General features: G+C 44.8%; 1 protein-coding gene across 5 annotated transcripts in view; it reads left to right on the forward strand.

Moving 5' to 3' along the window:
• Positions 1 to 15,378, forward strand: part of SMARCA2 (SWI/SNF related BAF chromatin remodeling complex subunit ATPase 2) — a 175,772-nt gene that overhangs the window by 99,665 nt on the left and 60,729 nt on the right. For all 5 annotated transcript variants that reach the window (XM_077908407.1, XM_077908414.1, XM_077908408.1 and 2 more), the window contains exons 26-27: positions 2,707 to 2,784; positions 7,536 to 7,754. In XM_077908407.1, coding sequence (XP_077764533.1) covers positions 2,707 to 2,784; positions 7,536 to 7,754 — 297 coding nt within the window. The remainder of the gene's footprint in view (positions 1 to 2,706; positions 2,785 to 7,535; positions 7,755 to 15,378) is intronic.

The raw sequence follows: 15,378 nt of genomic DNA on the forward strand, positions 1-15,378 counted from the left end.
ACTTTGCCTTCAGTGGGATATATGTTTTGAAATCTTCTATAAATTATAAGCCAAGGGATCCCTGGGTGGCGCAGCGGTTTAGCGCCTGCCTTTGGCCCAGGGCGCGATCCTGGAGACCCGGGATCGAATCCCACGTCGGGCTCCTGGTGCATGGAGCCTGCTTCTTCCTCTGCCTCTCTCTCTCTCTCTCTCTCTCTCTCTCTCTCTGTGTGACTACCATAAATAAATAAAAATTAAAAAAAAAAAATTATAAGCCAAATTCTTTTAAAAGCCTCACATACTTTTTTTCGCCCAAAACGAGTCTAAATGTAAAGTAGATCTTGATATTTAAATGAATCCTGAAAGGAATCTTTCTGCAAACTGAAGAGTACTTTTTTATCGTGCATCTTCCTAACTTGTCGGTCTTATATATTTGGTTAGTTATATATTAGATTTCATTAAAATAATGAAAAATAGATGTACACAGACATCCATATATTGACACACATTTAAAAAATATTTATCTTGAGAGCCTGGGTGACTCAGTCAGTTAAGCCTCTGTCTTCAGCTTAGGTTGTGACCCCAGTATCCTGGGACCGAGACCGAGTTGGGCTCCCTGCTCAGCAAAGAGTCTGCTTCTCCCTCTGCCCCTCCCCCTGCTCCTGTGCTCTCTCTGTCTCTGTCTCAAATAAATAAAGTCTTTAAAAATAATAAAAATAAATAAATAAAAATTTTGATCAAGAATAGTTCACCACTCTGATTCTTAAAATTGAATAGTTGATACAGTCTTGATTCTTGAAGCTGAGTATTTGGTACAAATTTAGAATCAGGTTTTTGGGTGATTTTTTTTGTTACTGTGTATACACCCAGAAATTTAAAAAATAAAAGAGGGGAGTGCCTGATACATATCATCAGGACACAGGTGTGGGCAGAGCGGACACTCAGCCCAAGGTCTCCGCTGTGTTTTTGCTTTATGTGTTTTACGTAGGCCTTGTGGAAACAGAAGCTGGCCTGGGTTCGATGGGGTGTGTGGTAGCCTGGAGCTTTCCAGCCTTCCTAGATTGTGGGGAGATGCCAGTGTCTCCCCGCCCTGGGGGCCAGCAGGGCTGGACTGGAGCAGAGTCCAGGTCCACTTGCTTCTCACTGCCAGCAGCCTTGCTGGGGCTTCTCGCGCCTTCCAGACTCTCAATATGTCAGACATGGTACGGTTTTCTGGGCGTCCTGTGTGATGTGAAGATGTTTGGGGACATTGATAGACTGCAGTCAAGGGCTCTGGCACAAATATTGAGGCCCCTGTCTGCAGGGCTGACAGGCCATGAAGTAGTGAGGCACAGAGAACCCGGGAAGAGACTCTGCCCACCTCCCAACCACTCCAGTCTCTGGAAGGTCAGGCCACTGCAGGCAGGCTTCTTGCCAGTTTACAAGAGAATCTTTTCATATCCTCAGCACAGGGAGGTCCAAGGGCCCCGTTGTGTAGGCAATGAGTGGATCCCATGCGGTTCTGGGTATAGATAGAGTGGGCAAAGCAGCCACCTTTTCACCAAAGGATCTGTTAACCAGATTCTTTGTATGGTGAAGTATCAGCCCACTGTCAGCTAGTCTTTGTCAGATGAAATATAGTATCAAGACAAATCGACTGTAATCAGTCTAGAGATGGACTAGAATAGAAAGCTTTTTACAAGTAATTATTAACTTGAATCATTAGATTTTTGCTTTATGGAAATGCATTCATTTCTAACACAGTCCGAAAGACATTATCTTGGGAAGCGCCAGAGTTATCTCATTTAAGCTGCTCACACACTCCTACTGTTTCTAGAACAAGGTGCCTCGTTTTGAATGTATAATCTGGGAAATTGGATGTTTGAAGTTCTGGGTTTTGCTAATACCCTGAAATTCTCCATTTGATTTTCAACACGCTTAGCCAGCATATGATAAAAATAATTTTGGAAGGTAAGTTCTGTAGCCTCTGCCCAACTTTTAAAATCATGTTTTTCTTCAAGGATGGAAGTCATCACATGTCTAGAGAACTTGAGAACTTGGTTTCTGAGAAATTTGCAGAGAAATTTTTTTTTTAAATTAAGCATAGTTGGTGGGAGGTTTGTTAGGGATACATTCAGAGGTGTCCCATCTGCAGCTTTAACCATTAGAATAATAATTCCCACTGAAAGACACTGATTAAACCTATCTTAAAAGCTCTACATTTGACCTATCTATATGATTTTTAAGGTCTTGTGGCATGCCTCATCACAAACTTCCACATATGTGTGGTTTTTGTAAGGCTTTGAAAATAAGCACTTACATGTGGATTTAAACTGATAGAAGGATTTACACTTCCTCCTGTTCATTTCCTTACTTAACTCTTAGGACTTCTCTTCAAAGTGAATGTCACACCCATCTTACAGATGAGGTCATTGAGGCGGGAAGACATTAAGTATCTTTGTTTTAAAAATCATGGAATCAAGATCCACACCCCAAAAAACCAGGATTGTTCAGAGTGTATGTACCACGTTTCTTTTCTAAACAGATTTTTCTCTGGCAAGACTGTCGGAATAGCTTGCAAAATAATGATAGTGACCTTTCTCTTTTCTTTCTGGCTTGAGAAAGGGATCCCTGTGATCTGCAGGACAGATGCACTTTACCCCTTTGTACCTCGCCTCACTTGCCCGAGGCCCCCACACCCACCCCCCCACCTTGAAGCCTGTTAAGTCATTCTGTTCTTAACCCCAGGAAGAAGATGAAGTGCCAGATGACGAGACTCTGAACCAGATGATTGCCCGGCGAGAAGAAGAATTTGATCTCTTTATGGTAATATCATAGAAACTTACGCACCTTTTTCTGTTAACATGAGATGTCTGGAGCCTGCGTGCCCTGGCGGGATTTTGCTTGCAAAGCCTGTGTCTTTCCGTTGGTCCAGAGGCTGCAAACTGGCTGGATTTAGCCTGCAGACATATTTGGTTTGGCCCACGCAGTGTTTTTTTGAAATTTCAGATTTGTTGCCAACGTAAAAAGAATCCTGATTTCCGGCTTCTCTTGGAAAATGAGAATGGGCAATACCAGGCCCATGTCCCTATATGGAAGCCACTGGCTGGGGCTCAGTAGCAGCTGTGCCCTCTGGGCAGGCCATGTGGTCCACAGCTTCGCCCCAGATCCTCCCTCTCCCCCCGCCCCTCACCACCCCCATCCCTGCCCAGCTCATCTGGGATTCCAGGCCAGCGTCACTCAGGAAACCTGCCCTGCTCCTCCTGTAGGTTAGTTTACTACCATTCCCTCCCAGTCTCCTTACTGGATCAAAATACATATTATGCTGTCTGTGGGGTGAGTGGATACCAACCAGACAACAGGGTTGGGCCTCTCCTTCATGTTGAGGAGAGCTTACCGAAGGGAACAGGAACTTTCCAGATGCACATCAAGGTGTCGCCTTCACTGAAAGATTGACAGTGGTTGGATTTCCCTGGTCCGGACAGATAGAAAAAGAACCTTGACCTTTGAGGATTTAACACCCGTGGTTTCAGCCTTGATGTCGTGTGCTATGTGGTCATGTGTAATCTGCTGAAATCCGCATTTGATTTATGTGTGTGGACTGTCACAAGGTCCGGCTGTGCAGGAGCAAGCCCCTTGGTGAGCGAGGGAGGCCCTCAGGAGTGAAATTTTGCTGCATCCTTAAGGCATATGCATAACTATTTATCTCTGCATCCCCGATGCTCAGAACAGTTCCTGGCACATAGTACTTGCTTAACAAATACTGATTGGATGGATGGCGGTACTTGTAAAATTTTAGGCCTTGCAAAGATGTCAGCGTGAGGCAGGACATAGAAAGTTGCGAGGCCATCAGTTATTTTGATTTTGGTGACATTTCATGTGATTGCGGGATGAGTGACTAAATGTGGACTGTAACTGCTCTGCGGCTTGAATGCCTCACACCCCCAAATCAGACACCCGCCCCCTGTTTGAATGCCCTCAGGCATCAGACAAGCAGTTTGCAGGAGTGAAACAAGTGGAGGAGTGGATGGGTGGGTGGCTGTGATGAACTGGAGCTACATTGCCTGAGGGGGATGGAGCCCTAAGCCCCATGTAGCCAGGAATTCTAAATTTCCAAGAGAAGCTGGGAATCTCGGTTTTTCATGTGCAGTTTCTGCATTTCAAAATGTTTGCAGCTAAAATTCAATTTTTTATTATGATCTAATACTGCAGGCCAAACTAAATAGGACTCTGGGCCAGATACGACCCACAGGATTTTTGCATCCTCTGGCTTTTTAGTGCAGACAGTCTGAGAAGGGAGCTCCAGCTGTGTGGTGGCTTACATTATTTTTGTGACTTTGTGATTTTTGTCTAGGGAACAGTGGTTGTGTCCACACATAACAATTCCAGTATAAAAGACACTTAATTCTTTCTCAGGGCTTAGGTAGCCGTGGGAATAATTCCTAACCTGAGATGTGCACTCCCCCCCTTCCTAAGTGAACCCTCCTCAGGGTGGTCCATTTTGGATAGAAATGATGCAACAGGGTCATGTAACAGCATGGCCAATGCAGGGTGTTCCTGGAACCTAAATTTCTTAACTCTTAATTTCTGTTGGTCACCACCTTTATAGATTGATCTCCACTGAGGGACATTAGAGATACACATAGGAAGCAGATATGTTTTCTCTCCTTGAGGAACTTATTACATTGTGGAGTTCTTATTACAATGTAGATTACTGTAGATTCCTGACACAGGGGCAATGGGCCCGCAGCTTCGCTGGCTGCTCACTGATTGGCAGTAATTCAGCATGGCCACAGCCTCAGATACTCTTGAGTCCCCAAGAACGAATAAGCTGCCTGTCATTATACAAATTAGATTAGGCCCCGAGATGGAGATTTCCATCAGCAGCCCCAAAGTGGGGAGAAAAAAAAGAGTACTTCTCTTTTTCTGACTTTTGGGCTGGGGATTTGTAGAAATTGAAAGCCTCAGGGGAAAAAAAATTTGAATGTCTGGCTGAGGCTCAGCTTTCTTTTAATTTGGGACTACTTTATCATGCAAAGAACAGGCTTAGAACAAGTGAAACTGGCTAGGGAGCACTTTTTTATAGGCATCTTGATTTCGGGCATGTTCTGCTTGTTTCCTAATGGTTCACTTCCCATTTTTGGATTATACAAATTTGGGGTTTGGTTGTTTTGTTGTTGTTGTTTTGTTGTTGTTGTTGTTTTAAATCTAAGCAGCCTGCTGCCTTTGGCCAATTCACTGTGCATTAGCACCTCCACCAGGGGTCAGGAAATCAAATTTGAATCTTTGCCAACTACTCTGATGAAAAGGTTCAGTGAGACACAAGCAAGCTAGATTGGATTTCATATATTTAACCTTTTTATCCCTTATTATTAAAAAAAGTTCTCTATGAAAAATTTAATATAAGTTTATGATTTATCTTAGATACTGTAGTTAAATAACACACATCAAGCAAGCAATCTCTTTAAAATAAGACCTTTCTTTTGAATATTTTTCTGATTTTCTTCTAAACATGGGACCTCAGAAACCGTTATCGTTCACTCTGATCCCCTATAAATTTTACCTAAAAAGATCTTTGACACATCAGGGTATGAATGTGAAACATTCTGATACCGTACAAGCATGAAACTTTAAACTGCTATGTTCCCTACAAAGGCAAGAAGTACTTTTTAAAAATAACTGTCCTTGTTAGCACAACGTTTATTATCAGGTCTTAAGCCAAATATATTCACGTCGTACCTGAATTGTAAATTAGACTTACTTGAATATCAACTTCGGATTTTGTGCTGGTCTTCTGCAAGTAGAAATCTCTGGGAAGAGATGCAACCATCAGAACTTTAAGCTTATTAAGAAGTACATCAACCTTTTCGAAAAGAAAAAAAAAAGCAAGTGCAATTTGTTTTGTTATATCAGATTTTTTATGTCACTTTGCTTTTTATTTTTGATACCGATTTTTTATTTTTATGTCAGAAAAGATTTCTGTTCCCAACTGTAGACAAATACACGGCTTAAGTCATTTTAGGAGTTCTTGGTATAAATAATGGCGGTGGTCAAACCAAAAACTAAAGTGGCAGTATCTTGTCATCTCAGTGGAATACGTTAACCAAAAAAAATGGTTTTTTTTCTTTCTTATTAGCAATCTAAAGTACTGTTAGGAGGTCACTCTGAGAAGCCCCTCTGCAGATTGCATTGTCAGCAAGGCATTCTGTGTGCTACCAGTGCAAGTTTGGTGGATCCCATTTCTGATACCAGAGCATTAGGAGTCAGGATTAAGAACAGCCTCTCCAGCTAACTATAGCACATGACAGAACAGGATGGCCACATTTATCTACCAATGAGGCTCCCCCAAGCTGCAGGCCTGGCCCATCTTGGGAATATAATGATTTCCAAAAATGTTGAAGCCTAGTTTAAGGGACTTTGAACTCGAATATCTATGTTGATCTTAGAGGTCAAGTTTGGATTTGAAGAGAAAGTTCATTTATATTTTGTTGCCGGTTTTAGTTCTTAAGAAACGGTTATGTTGAATCCCTGTTTCATTACGGTAGAACCGAACGAAGAAAGGGGAAAGGTAAATCATTTAATGGTTAATGGTCTATTCGGTTGTAGCAAGCGATATATGTATATATAACATATATGTAACTAACATATGCAGCGATTCAGTGCAGGTTTGATTTGCTTTTTTAGGCCATCAGATTGTTTGATAACGAGTTAGAGCCAAGTGTGTGGCACTTAATTTACTTACAAGTGCACTGGATTTTTAAAAAAATAAAGCAAGAGGTGGGGACGTCAGCATTTTGAAGTCTATGAAAATGTATGAAAGGGAGACACGTCCCTTATAACCTGATGAGTTGCAATGAGATTGCATCTGAGCTTCTTTTCAGGTGCTATACCATTTTTGTAGGGGCCAAACTTTTTTTTTAAAAGAAAGCTGGAGAGTTGAAGGACATTCCTTTCACAGAGCCCACGGTGCACCGAAAATTCAATACACCCATGGCCGAATGACTAATCAAGCCATTAATGGGCCTGCATGTCCAAGTCTGAGGGTGGCCGCTCTACAGTGACAACTTGGGCCCCTGACATTTTTTCCTGGTTGTCTAATTAAAAGCATGAGCCCTATTGAGTAAAAGGAAGTTTTCTTAATGAAGTTTCTCTTTTACATGCTCGAAGAGTACTTTTATGCCAGGGCAGCAGTGAATTCTATCTCCAGGGCTCATATTTTTTGAAATACATCCCCAATTGGACATTTCTCACCACTACTTAAGGGGGAGCATTGCGTGCACACAAACCAAGCACAGGACTCTTTAAAGAGTGTATTTTAAATGCATGCATTTCAAAGATGGGGTATAGGGTGGGGGAAGGGAGGGAAGAGATTTTACCTTACAGAATCTCTGCGGGGACCGCCTGCTTGAGGAATGAGCCAGAACTAGTCAGCCAGGATAGAGAGACTTTATGGGAAAAGCAGAAAGGGACCCTGAAACCATAAGGAGGTGACTCGTGCAAGTTTTGTGTGCTGTGAAATCGATGCTGTGCAGAATCCCCTTTTCCCACTGGTGAAAAACTTTTGTTAATGCCTCCAGCGTATGGACATGGACCGGCGGCGGGAAGACGCCCGGAACCCGAAGCGGAAGCCCCGCTTGATGGAGGAAGATGAGCTGCCCTCCTGGATTATTAAGGATGACGCCGAAGTGGAGCGGCTCACGTGTGAAGAAGAGGAGGAGAAAATATTTGGCAGGGGGTCTCGCCAGCGCCGGGACGTGGACTACAGCGACGCCCTCACGGAGAAGCAGTGGCTGAGGGTAGGTAGTGGCTTTCTTACCCGTCCTGGCCAGGTGGATGCACCTGCCGGCTTGAGCAATCTGGGGCCCAAGGGCAAGCTGCGAGTGAAAGCAGAAGGGGCTCTTGAGCCCAGGGAAGGTCATCTCGCTGTTGCAGTGGACTCTTTCCGTTCCAAGGCAGGGCCTTGAGTTATGACGAAGACTGTCTTGCGAGGGCAGCGTTGGCCGTTGGAAGCAATGAGACCGCTCACGTCTTATGACCAGTTGCCTGGTCTTGCATCACTGTCAGAGTTAGAATCAAAATGTGGAAGGGGGCCTTAGAGATCTTTCTGGTTGTTCCCCCTTCAATTTTGTGGTCTTTAATCGGAGTTTTACTTTTTCAAGGCTAGCAGAGATACTTTGGAGACAGAGGTGTTTTCTAGCGGCATTGTTATTTCCTAGACCCAAAGAAATTAGAGCTGGAAGGTGTCTTTGTACTCTTGGTTTGAAGGAGTTGTGGCCCAAGGAAATTAGAGCTGGAAGGTATCTTTGTATTCTCCTGGTTTTACAGACGGAGCAGTTGTGGCCCAGAGAGGTTCAGTGACTACGCCAGGTCACACAGCTGGCTAGAAATAAGAACTTGTGAGAGCTGAAGCATTTGTGTGCTCAATTTTGGCTCTTTGGATCTGTCTGTCGCAGGCCCAGGCTGGGGTCGCTGATGCTTGGAAATGTTATTCTGTAGTTTGGGGGCTCCGCCACCCTTTTTGGAAGATGGTGATTTATCATTTTGCCCTAGGGATGAAATCTCAGAATGTCGCCCAGGGAGCAGAGAAGTATCCCAGTGCCCCCAAGGAGTGACAGGTGTGAACACCGCCGAGAAGCTTCCCTTTGGAGGTTTCGCCCCACTTGGCCTGACGGGGCGCAGACCTAGTACCGGTGGTTGACGGCACTCTGGGACCCTGGGTAAAGCAGGACCAGAGGATGTGTGCCGGAAACAGCTCATTCGGGGTGAAAACCAAACAAAACAGAAGCTGTGGTTGTGAGTTGTTCGCTTTATCGAAAGGGGATGCGGCCCCCGAGCTTTGTGAACCACGGCTTCTAGGACCTAGGACAGAAGAGGGTGGGTGGGTGGAAAGGCACTGGGAAGTATTTCTGAGATTGGTTATCAAAGGCGGACAGGTCTTGGCTCCACTTGAAATGTGATTTACTCAGGATGCTATATGATGAGAGAGACATGACCTGAATTTTGAAAAGGCTGGAAAAAGAAAGAGACAAAGAGAGCTTTGCTCATGTTTATGGCCAAACGATGGCATGTGAAATCTGACTTCCGTGTGACCGTCCTACCATTGTATCCAAATATTCCCATGGTCCCAGAGCATGGTTTTATGGATTTCTTTTGTTTCCCTGTTGTAAGGATGTTGCTGCATAATTACGACTCATTCTATAACGTGACGGGTTTTGTGTTTGTCTAATAATCATTTCTGAGCTCAAGAAAATCCCCTTTCCCTTTCTCTTTTATTTAAGCAATAAATTAAGTACCTGGAGTCCTATTACAGGAGAGGATACAACGATCCAGGCCAAAACGTGTAAAGTCAATCTTTATAGGTAGACTCTCCAGATACTACAGGCAAAATAACCTTGTTTATCAGGCAAGAAAGTAGCTGAACCCACCATTTTAAAAATAATTGTTGGGAAATGCCCTTAAGAAAAATAACATGATCTTAGAAAGTTTCCAAGTTAGAATATCTCATGTGTTCCCTTTTTCTTTCAGCATAGGTCACTAATGAATAGCGCAGTGCCTAGCACATAGTAGGGACCTGAGGAATGTTTGTGAAATACAGTGATAACTTTTAAGAGGAACGTGAAAATTGCCTCATTTACCATAATGTTAGGATAGCATCTCTCTTTCTCATGATCCACCAGACTTCCTTTCACCTCTAGCATACACATCGAAAACTGGAAAACTGGAAAACTAGGTACCTGGGTGGCATAGTGGTTAGTGGTTGAGCATCTGCCTTCAGCTCAGGTCGTGATCCTGGGGTCCTGGAATCGAGTCCCACTTTGGGCTCCCTGCAGGAAACCTGCTTCTCTCTCTGTCTACATCTCTGCCTCTCTCTGGTCTCTCATGAATAAATACATAAAATCATAAAAAAATAAATAAATAAAATAAATAAAAATGGAAAACTAGTTTGTTTTTCAAAATGACACCATGAAATTCATGTTCACGCTGTGGTGTATCGCGAAATACGAAGCCACCCAGGAAGGACAAAACTGTTCTCAGTGCAGCTCTGTTGTAACACGTCTTTTTGTGATCCATTCTTTGGAAAATCGTCTGTCCGTATTTGGTAGGAGCCAGTAACTTGTTGTCAACCGGGACCTGCCATCAATGCAGCAGGCCCCACGGCCAAGGCATTCAAAATAGATACTTCCTGTCATTTGTTTTTTTGTTCACCAGCAGCAATCCTGTTCAATATCAGCCTAGTAAGCTTTTTCTTGGTAATAACATTATATTCAAGGGGTTTTCGCGAGCCTGGATGGGAAAAGATGTTCTCTACTGGCTTATGATTGAATGCGTCGAGTGGACCCAGCCAACACAGGCTTGAAAGGGAATATGGCAAAGATGGTCGTGAAAGAAATGCGGAAACAGGGCTAAAATAATTCTTCTCTCTCCTGGCAATGATGCACAAAGCCTGCTTGGCAGAGGCTTGGGAGTTACAGAGCATCCCAGAGCTGGAAGGCAGCTGAATGGAGCAGCTACCCATCCCCTGCTTGAAACCGCATCCTCCGCAGCCCCAGTGCCAAGAGGCTGGTCACCCCTCAGGGAAACGCTCTGCCTTTTTTGTCTGCATAGGGCCTCCAATCTGGGGTCAGCCCCGACCGTTCCTTCCTCTCCGCTTTGAACCGAATCCTCTTTCCTCATCTGCTGTTCCTCACTGGCCTGGATTCTGCTTCCTGGGGTGAACAGAGCCCTGTTTTTTCTGTCGTTAGCATCACGTCCCACTGGATCAAACATGAGGACTCATGTTCAGCCTGGAATGAACTTCCCCACCCTCCTCCTCCTCCTCCTTCTCCTCCTGAACTTCTCTCATCCTCCCAGGCCCAGCTCCATCACCGCCACATCCATGGCACCTTCACAAATAAATAGTAATTGAACTTTTCTCTGTGCTCTCACATGGCCGTGCTCACTCTTTGGTCACAGCTCAAAATCCAGTTTCCTAGCATTCCTGGTAGTTTCCTAGTAGCAGGTAAGGTGGATCTTGTTAGAACTTAGGAATTCCATGTACAAATAGTAAGTGCCCATTGATTGCCACATTGAATTAGCACCAGATTGATGTGCAAGAGGATAGCCTAGGGGAACATTCACGGCTGCCACAGCTGGACTGAAACATGCCCAACTCATGGGCCTCTACGAAAAAATGAGTAGACTTTTACTCCTCCCATAAAAGCCCAAGGTGGATGTTTCTGGTTCGTGGGGGCAGCTACTCTCCATGTCCAGACTCTCAAGAGTCCAGGCTGACAGAGCCTCTGCCAACTTCTTCATCTGCATCCTGGTGAGGCTGGAAGTGGGGGAGGCAGCACAGAGTGGTGGGTGTGGGGTTTGGATGGGCCAGGCCTGCACGGTCCCCTGTCATTTCCGCTCATGTCCCATTGGCTGGAACTCAGTCGTGTGGCCACACTTGGCTGTAAGGGAGACCAGGAAATGTGGTCTGGCCATCAGCCCAGGAAAATAAGATTCTGGTGACTAGCTAGCAGTCTCTGCCTCAGAACACTTAGGTTAAATTTAAGTGAAATGGCCACTTTCCTTGAAAATTTTATTATGGTTTTATCACAAACAGGTTTTATTTTATAATCCTATTATGCTAAAAATTCCCACAGTGACCTTTAGACAATCTGTTTAGTTGGAAGATCTTAAAATTTTTCCGTATTCATAATGTTGTTTTAAATGAGAAGGATCACAATTTCAAACATAGCTCAATTAAAAAAAAAAAAAAAAGTTTTTTAAAAGTTCTTCTGAAATCCCTGTTTTCCATTGAGGGAAACTTAGATTTCTTTGGTGTTAGCCAGTCTCAAGTTAACTTATCTTTTGGGGGTTGTCAGGTCAGCACTCGTGTATCCCATGGGCTGTTTCTCTTCCTCTCCTGGGGGCTGCAGTTCCATCTTCCTTCCCAACTGGCATCTGGAAAATGGTAGAAGCTGGTGTTCTGTCATGGCCCTGGGGACTGGTGCCCTGGTTTCCCGCTGTCCTGTGGGTCTCTGCTAGGTTCGGTGCAGGGCTACTGGCCTGGCCTGTCCCTGGAGGTCTCGTCGTGCATCTGATCCGGTCCCATCTCATTCCCTGGGAGATTTCTATGATTTGTGCTACTGCAGTCTGGGGTCCCGGCTCCATCTCCAGGTTGGCAGCTCTCCTGCGCTCTGAGGTCTCGTGAGGACCCCCAGCCCTTCTGGTGCTGCCACAGCACTCCCAGCTCTTTCTGTGCCCTGCTTGAGAATCTGCAGAAAGTCTTGGCTGCTTCCTTCACACCGTGCTAGAACAGGCAAGAGAGCCTAGCCCCATTTCTCAACAACGGCAGAGTCACCACCAGGGGGTTGTCAAGACTGAAGTTCCTAGAATCTGTGGCTGGGTGGGTGAGGGAGCTTTTTAAAACAAGCGAGACAAAAATGTCTTACTTTTTGCATATTGTGTCTGGCTATGTGAACACATCATGAAGGACCCTCCCAGAGCCTTAAGAGGAGCATGTCAGGTGAGAGTCTTGAAATTTGCACTTTATTAGCCTCACAGAAAATCTACTTCTGGGCATTTTTAGGATCTCATTCCTCTTGCTCCGCACCTCCCCACTAACATACCACTTAGGGGCCCTCACAGGCGAGTATTCATTTCAACCCAAACCAGGTTCACTTCTGGCACTAACTACCCAGAGTTGGCACAGACCACACAAGTTAAAGGGGCTCAGGCCCCAGCAAGACGGTGCTTATTTCACCCCCCAGCCACACTCTGGAGGTCCCCTGGCCACCGGCTCTTCTGACTGACTGGCTATAAATTCAGGGGTTCTCATGACTCCCTCAGGTTCAGTTAATTGGCTATGATGATAAATAGAACTCAGAAAAGCACTACTTGTGGTTACAGTTTTATTACTGAAGACACAAGTCAGGAGGACCAACAAATGAAGAGGTGCATAGCACGAGGTCTAAGAAGCAGACAGAGATCCCCCTCCTGTTTGAATCAGGGTGCGTCACCCTCCTGACACTGCAGTATGTGCACCAACGAGGAAGCTCCCTCTACTGAGCTTCAGCATCCAGAGTTTTTATCCAGGGCTCATTACTATGTAGGCACAAATGATTAAAATCACTGGCTGGGGATCCCTGGGTGGCGCAGCGGTTTGGCGCCTGCCTTTGGCCCGGGGCACGATCCTGGAGACCCGGGATCGAGTCCCACGTCGGGCTCCCGGTGCATGGAGCCTGCTTCTCCCTCTGCCTGTGTCTCTGCCTCTCTGTCTCTCTCTGTGTGACTATCATGAATAAATAAATAAAATCTTTAAAAAAAAATAATAAAATAAAATCACTGGCTGGAAAAAGAAAAGAAAGTAAAGTAAAAAGTAAAGTAAAATAAAATAAAGTAAAATAAATAAAATAAAATAAAATAAAATAAAATAAAATAAAAAAATAATCAGCTGAATGATCAGACTCCTTCCCCAGTCCCCAGCTCCTCCCAGGCCCGCCTGGCTCAACAGCCCAACCACCTACTCAAGTGGTTGGTCCTTCTGGTGACTGCCCCCATCCTGAAGCCCTCTAGGGGCCCTCCTTGGTCACCTCATTAGCATAACAAAGACACCGCTTACCACTCAGGAAATTCCGAGGGCTTTAGAAGCTCCATGCCAGCAACCCAGGACAAAGACCAGACAAATTCTTGATTATACAACAGGTGGCAATATCCTCAGGCCTGACCTCTTACCTCTCTACCTCTTTACTCCCGCTGAGAAAGAAGGCTTTCTGCCCTGCCTTCCTGTCACATACAGATAGCAACTTCCCGTACACACGTGGCCCCGCCATAGGGTGCAGCACGGTGGCATCTAGCGGCTCTTATGAGTCCTGTGCCTCAGCCATAGCTCTAGATTACAAAGAGCCTTTGGAAGTGAGGAAACCCCTCTCCCTCACCAAATCCTGATTGAGACTACTCTCTGATGGTGGGCTCATAAATCGCTGTTGGGGAGGCACTGGTGGCCTTTGGTTTCTTTCCTTTGCATACCAACTTTATCCTAATCCTTCTGAAGGCAGTGGGTGGCTCCCCTGAACAGGGAATAGCACCTCTAGAAAGTTTAAAAGAGAAATGTGAATGTGGTTTTAAAAATATGATATCCCTTAGCATGTTGTAGCTTTTCCCATGGTGAACCCAAGGTGATAACAGTGCTACACCACGTACTATGGGGTGTGCATGCACACGCATGTGTGTTTGCACATACACAATAATTGGCTCATGTTGTTAATTTCTTGAAAAAAATATGTTTGTGTCTTTATATGTGAGAGCAGGCGTTCCATCGGCCTAAATTGGCAGATGTCTGATGAGCCCAGTGGGACAGGTTTTCCGGTTGAACTCCAGCCATGTGTGCACTGAGATGTCTCCAATATTGCATTCTTTATCGGGGCAGGGGCTCTGTAAGATTGGGGTGATTGCAAAGCTAAAAGCTGGGCTGAGGGTGAGTGCTGGAGTACTTGGTTGTTTTTCTATTCTTCCTCTTGCATCGGTCCTTCTGCCAACTTCAGAATCCCTTCCTTTCCTTAAAACATTTAGTGACACCTCAGAATTTATTTAATTGCCGAGTGAGTGATTTGTACCCTACAGCACTGGAAGATAATTGGAATGCAAACTAAATTATGTGCTCCGTGTAATATTTAATTGCTAGCCAGATAGAAGGAATGAACTTTGAAGACGACACTTTTCTTTCATTGTGGATGTGATGTCTCGAAACTATAATTCGGAAAGGTCCTTCTTATTTGCTGGTGTCTCTCCGTGCAGTCCTCATACATGAGAACAAGGATGCTCTTTTTGGTATTCTGTATAAGCTCCTGGTGATGAAGGAACTTAGCCCTGTGTTTGCAGTGCCCTGGACAGTTGGGCCCCCAACCAAGTTATGTAAGTGATGGTGATAAGCTCTGCTTCCTCACATCTTTAAATCTAGGGATGGATGCAACTGGTTTTAGAAGGTTTAGGATTTCAAGACGGACCTCAGTGAAGGGAAACATAGGGAATACTCTCATTTTCCTCAACTAGTCTGTCAAGTAAGAGCCCAAGCTCCCCATGAAGACTGTGTCTGAGTGGCGACTTCCTGGTCCTGTCTCCTGACCCCTAAAAAGATTTGGGGGTTAATCTCCTTCTAACAGCTCAAAGTGGAGGAAACAGTAAGAGAGTCTTAAACCGTACAGGAGTAGGGGTAATCAGTAAGTAAAATGCAACACTTCTCAAGGGAATTTACCTGGGTGTCTTAAAAAGCTACATAACCCCAGGATGCAAATACAGAATAAGATCCCCTCGTTGGCTTTCCATCCCAAGCAGCCTGTGCCAAAACCTACATGGGAAAGAGACAGAGAAATTCATGAAGAGGTAGTCACAAAGAGCTGGGAACCAAGAAAGTTTAAAGAAATTGGTATTTCAAACAATACATTTGAAATT

Source organism: Canis aureus, chromosome 1 (assembly GCF_053574225.1).
Source record: "Canis aureus isolate CA01 chromosome 1, VMU_Caureus_v.1.0, whole genome shotgun sequence".
Taxonomy (NCBI): Eukaryota; Metazoa; Chordata; class Mammalia; order Carnivora; family Canidae; genus Canis; species Canis aureus.